At 35.8% G+C, this 5,240-nt stretch overlaps 1 protein-coding gene across 1 annotated transcript in view; it reads right to left on the bottom strand.

Annotated features, from left to right (window-relative positions):
- Positions 1–2,585, bottom strand: part of LOC111371054 (paternally-expressed gene 3 protein-like) — a 4,911-nt gene extending 2,326 nt beyond the window's left edge. Inside the window, exons 1-3 of the mRNA XM_022992973.1 lie at positions 1,819–2,585; positions 335–1,604; positions 6–250 (exon numbers count right to left, since the gene is read on the bottom strand). Coding sequence (XP_022848741.1) covers positions 6–250; positions 335–1,097 — 1,008 coding nt within the window. The 5' untranslated portion in view covers positions 1,098–1,604; positions 1,819–2,585. The remainder of the gene's footprint in view (positions 1–5; positions 251–334; positions 1,605–1,818) is intronic.
- Between the last annotated feature and the right edge of the window lie 2,655 nt (positions 2,586–5,240).

The following is a 5,240-nucleotide window of genomic DNA, read 5'->3' as shown; positions in this document are numbered from 1 at the left end:
TTTGCCAGAAAACCTGAATTAACCCTTCTATTTTGCCACACCATGGTACATGTGTGCTCATCTACAAATGTGTTAATTCTAAGACTCTTGTCGGGTTGTTGATACGCATACAAAACCCAAGGACAAATATCTTGACACCGAACTCTCAACTGTGTCCTCATATTTTTCACGTATCTCAGTTGCCTGAAATTTTTGACTAAGTATTGAACTACTGCATTCCTTAGAATCTTGATGTTGTCGAATTTCATCCCTGGCAGAAATGAATTAAACCAGAATGCATTATCATCCAAATGAATTAAACCAGAAATGAATTACACAAAATAGTGGACATTACCTAGCTTGAACTGTAGATCTTCCATATCAGTTGCAGGGTTAAACCAGCACACATTCTTCCTTCTAGCAGATGATCCCTCAGCCTCGGTATCACTGGGTAAGATTCTAAGCTCACTGGAGTTTTCGTATTCTGTTCCAGATGCTTCCCCAGCAGGTGCCTCCCCTTCCTGCACATCCCTTACACCTTCCTGCTCACCACTTGCACCAATGTCAAAACCTTCACTCAACCTGAAATATGTGTTTTCATCGTTATCCTCCACAGCAATATTTTCTTCCTGCTCGTACTCCGAGTCAGTAAATTCCCCTCCCAAAATACCCTCCTCATATTCATCATCCAGCTCAGGACCTTCACCAAACTCCACATCAGTTTCAGCAACCTGCACCTCTGGTTCGGCATCATGCAACTCATGTTCAGCAGCTTGCGCCTCTTGTTCAACAACATGCAGCTCCTGCTGAGCCTGCTGCTGTGGTCCAGAAGCATGCACATCAATTTCAGCAGGCTGCACCTCTGCTTCGACATCATGTTCAGCAGCCTGCGCCTCTTGTTCAGCAGCATACAGCTCCTGCTGAGCCTGCTGCTGTGGTTCAGCGTCATGCAACTCATGTTCAAACCTCAACTGTGGTTTAGCATCATGAGGTTTCTCTGGTTCAGCAGCATGTACTTCTGATTCATGTGAGTCTACTTCAGCCCCTATAAAATCAACCTCTGTATACTCATGCTCTGTTCCATGGACTGTATAAACTTCCTCTTCATCTGCTTCCATGTCATCCACTTCATCAACTACATACACGTCATCCCCTTCTACTGATTCATCAAAAATCTCAATTGCATAGCATGGTTGCTGCTCATTCAATGCTTCACCGGACTTTTGAACCTTCACCAACTCCTCACCAGTCTCACAATCAAACACTCGAACATCCTTCTGTTCTGTTTCATCCCAAGGCAACTCCAAAACCTCAACTACAGGCAAGCAATACAGTTCAACTGTCCTATTATACCAAGTCACTTCACTAAAATCATGAAATCTGAGTCTTTAACCAACCAAAATGAATCTTCACTCATTCTTTTCTTCTCTATCTTGTACAGATATCTAATTCTATCAGAATATCCTAACATCTTCACGGCATTGTCCAAAAGAAATCTATTGAAGAAATCAGGGTCGATATAGTCTATATAACTTATTTTCCCATGCTCATACACAAAATTTCTCATCTTCTGCAATAAAATTCCACCATGATGAAGCCATATGCTGAAATACTTTGAATTTCCCCTGAAAAAATACCGAAAAAAAGGAAGTTAAGCCCTAGCCCTTTTCAGTTTGAGCAACGAACATATGCAAAAAAAATAGTACACAAGCATTACGCCCTAATACACCAAATCACTTAAAATTTTTGAATTCCCCAGTACGTGAACACAACCGAACAGGGGAACTTCATAATCATACAACTTCACACCATAAACCGAAAACAAGGGAAGACACTTACCATACACGGGTTGGGGAAGAGAGCCTCGAATGTGGGCTACAATATCCACTGGATGCTCGTCTTCTTCGAAGTCCGTTTCGTCTTCTTCGTGGGTTTTCGCAGGTTCCATAGTGGATGGTGAGTGGAAGAAAGTTGCAATTGACGTGTTTGATGTTGAGGAGGGAAATGTGTGTAATGACCATGTTGCCCTTCACTTATTTGGGGAAAATTCTTAAAATTATCATTAAAGGGGTCAACTGACGGTTTTGGCGGTCAAACAGACGGAAACCGTCATTTTGGACTGGCCCCATACATTTTTTAAAAGTTTGGTATATCTGGTGGCACAAACTAAAGGTTTGGACAAAGTCTGCTAATAAACGAAAGGTTTGGTACCTCAGTTACAATTTTCCCAAAACTTGGTGCTCTGTCTTTTAAAATAGATCTTGAATATACTATTTTATTTGCATCTAGAATTTTGGTTTTCTGATTTTATTTATTTTTTTTTTTTTTGCCTATTGTTCTATTGTACTTGAAATGCTATATCTATGCAGGTGTGAATTTTTAAACCACATAATGAATAATACTTAAAGTACTAAAACAAAATTGTCAGTGAAACAATCGTTCCCATAGATCTCAAGTCTTATGAAACCAATACTCAATCAATTGGCTAAGCAAAATTGACCTCTTCGAACTGGTGATTTAAGTTGACTATTCATTTTTTTGTTCTTAGTTCTTTATTGTTGGATTTTTATTTTTAAAAGCTTACAAAGGTTTAAAACTACCGATGACTTTTTCTCCGTGTTTTTTCATTTTTTTATTATTATTTAAATTTAACCTTATAAGAAAAAAAATTGAAAATTGTGAAATCAAACGTTATTGACATTTCCTTTGGTGAAATTAAATTTTTTTCCGCTAACATAGCTAAGTCCTATTAATCTATTAACTTCTGTCCTTATATGGAAGGAATGAACACCTTGCTAATCACATGGAGGGACCACCACACTCATGGCAAATTTGCATGTAGCATGATAGAGATACTTGTGTTACTGAATACAGTTTTCTGATTTCTAGGTCAAAGAAGTCTTTCATGAGAAACCTGAGAAAGGCATACATCATCCTTATGGGATTGCCTGCAAAAAGACAAGCTTGAGGGAGGTCACCTATAAGAGTTTTAGCTTTAGATTTTTTTATTTTTATTTTTTAAAATGTGGCTTGTTAAGAGGTCGGCATTGTTCTATAGCTTGCCTTTTGAGCCTCAGAAATACTGAATGCCATTCTCATTTACTCAAGTTCTCCCTCGTTTTTTTCGGACTCTATTCTGGAAAATATAAGCATGTCAAGTTGTTTTCCTTGCCTTTAGACTTCAGCATTTCCATCCAGAATGAATGATTATGTCCTTCCCATTGTTGGCATTTTGGCTGATGTTGGACTAACAACACATGACTCCATAATTTTTTTTAACCGATTCATTAGATTCCCAATATCGCACTCAACCAACCTGGACTATTGGTGCTCTCTGTTTTTCTCATTTTCCTTATTCTGTTAAGTGTTAATGTTACTTAAATTCAGGTTGTGGTTATTGGATGAGGAGATGGTTGTGTCTTACGTGAAGTGGCTCACCATTCTTCTGTTGAGAAGATAGACATCGGTGAGATTGACAAGATGGTCATTGATGCAGGTTACTTAAATTTTTTTCTCTTTATTTTCATTTAGTAATACTTTCCTCATTCTATTTTATTTCTTTGGATATTACACGTTTAACCTAAACTACACACTGCGCTCTGCTGGATTCTCTTGATCTTAAATTTTGAGATTTTCAAGCATTGTACCTGAACCTGTTGAGTGTTATTAGATGAAATTGTGTTTAAATCCTTATTTCGTTCTCATATGCATTATGATTTATTTTTAGTCTATTATTTTAATCAAATGAATGTTGACTTTAATGTGTTTCGTTGTTCTTTTAAACATTCAATATGCATGAACGAAATTTTGAAATTATACAAATGATTTTGAAACTATACTGTTAAAAACTATTCATATTCGAAATTCATTATTGTACTTACCAATGATTTATTCACACTTGTTGTTAATATGTGAAAATATATGTCTCATCATCATATCAATCAACCTAGAAAGAAATGAATTGATGATCTTTGTTAATTTATCTAATTTTCTCATAGTTGTGCTTTTGCAATCCTCTGTCATATCCCTTTCAAGTCTGTGTCAATTATGAGAAATTGCTGATAGTTTAACATTCGTCCATCACATCCTTTCAGTTAACTGATGCATATTCTAAACCAACATTCAATTGGTCATATTGTAAATAGCACTATTGAATTAAATTTTATTACTCATTTGCTTTTGATTGAACAAGAATAAAAGAGTTGGTCTTTGTAACAGCAACAAAAAGGTTAGAAGAAGAACCTGTTGCTAAACTTTTGAACTTATTAAATCTGAAAGTATGATCAATCTTCTCTCAAGAGGTCTTCACATACAATGAGCGATGCTTTGTTATTCATAACCATGTGCATTGTTGACCTCCCCGTGGATGTTCATGTAAAGGATGGCTCTGTTTATACTAGAAATTTTTACTCCCCTTACGTCCACAATGATTATGGAATTCTTATAGTTTTCAAAAATCTCTTATGAGTTTTTTTCATTATTTGTCATCCTTTATCAGTTTCGATTATGTTGGGAACTGATGGTGCTTTTGCTATTTTGTGATGATTTATAGTTCAATTTTGCCATCTGATCCTTGATTCTTTAGCATGCTGTTAATTCATTTATCATTTTTTGCTGATTAAATTAAAAAGTCGAGATTTCAAGTTTTGGATTCTGTTAATTATTCTACTAAGAACCAAGCTTAGGGCAACTCCTTATTTGTGTACATTAGATAAGGTGTAAATTAAGTACCTTTCAAATTTATAGTACTACTCAATAGGCTCAGTGATGATGATTAGAGTTATTGTCTTCATACCTTTTTATTTAATTTATATATGTTTGATCTAGCCATTGTGTTGAAAAATGCAAGGATGATTAAAATGGGGAACTGAGTTGCAAATGATAGTATGATAAAGACGCTTATATTTCGGTCAAAAGATCTTGTCAAAGTTGTTGCTAAGTCACGTCAATGCTTTCATAAATTTAATTTTCAATTAAAATATGCTATTTCTGTAATAAATTCTAGCCTGTATTTAGGAAGTTCTTATTCCTTCAAATGGAGTTTCTGAATGTGTAAGGAGAGATGGTGAGAAGTTTCCTATATAATTTACCTATTCTAGAAGGACCTAGAAGAAGAATGGAATAGCTGACTAGGAAGTAATAGAATTTGTTATTGAAGGGATGATTGGACTTAGTTAGTTAGAGGAGATCTATAAATAGAAGTAGAGGGAACTAAGGCTTGCAAGAGCATTGAGAAGGATCAAGGCGAGAGTATTGGGTCT

The sequence above is a fragment of the Olea europaea genome, chromosome 22, assembly GCF_002742605.1.
Source record: "Olea europaea var. sylvestris chromosome 22, O_europaea_v1, whole genome shotgun sequence".
Classification (NCBI taxonomy): Eukaryota; Viridiplantae; Streptophyta; class Magnoliopsida; order Lamiales; family Oleaceae; genus Olea; species Olea europaea.
Note: the sequence above shows the minus strand (reverse complement) of the source record. Positions and strands in the feature narration are given on the sequence as shown.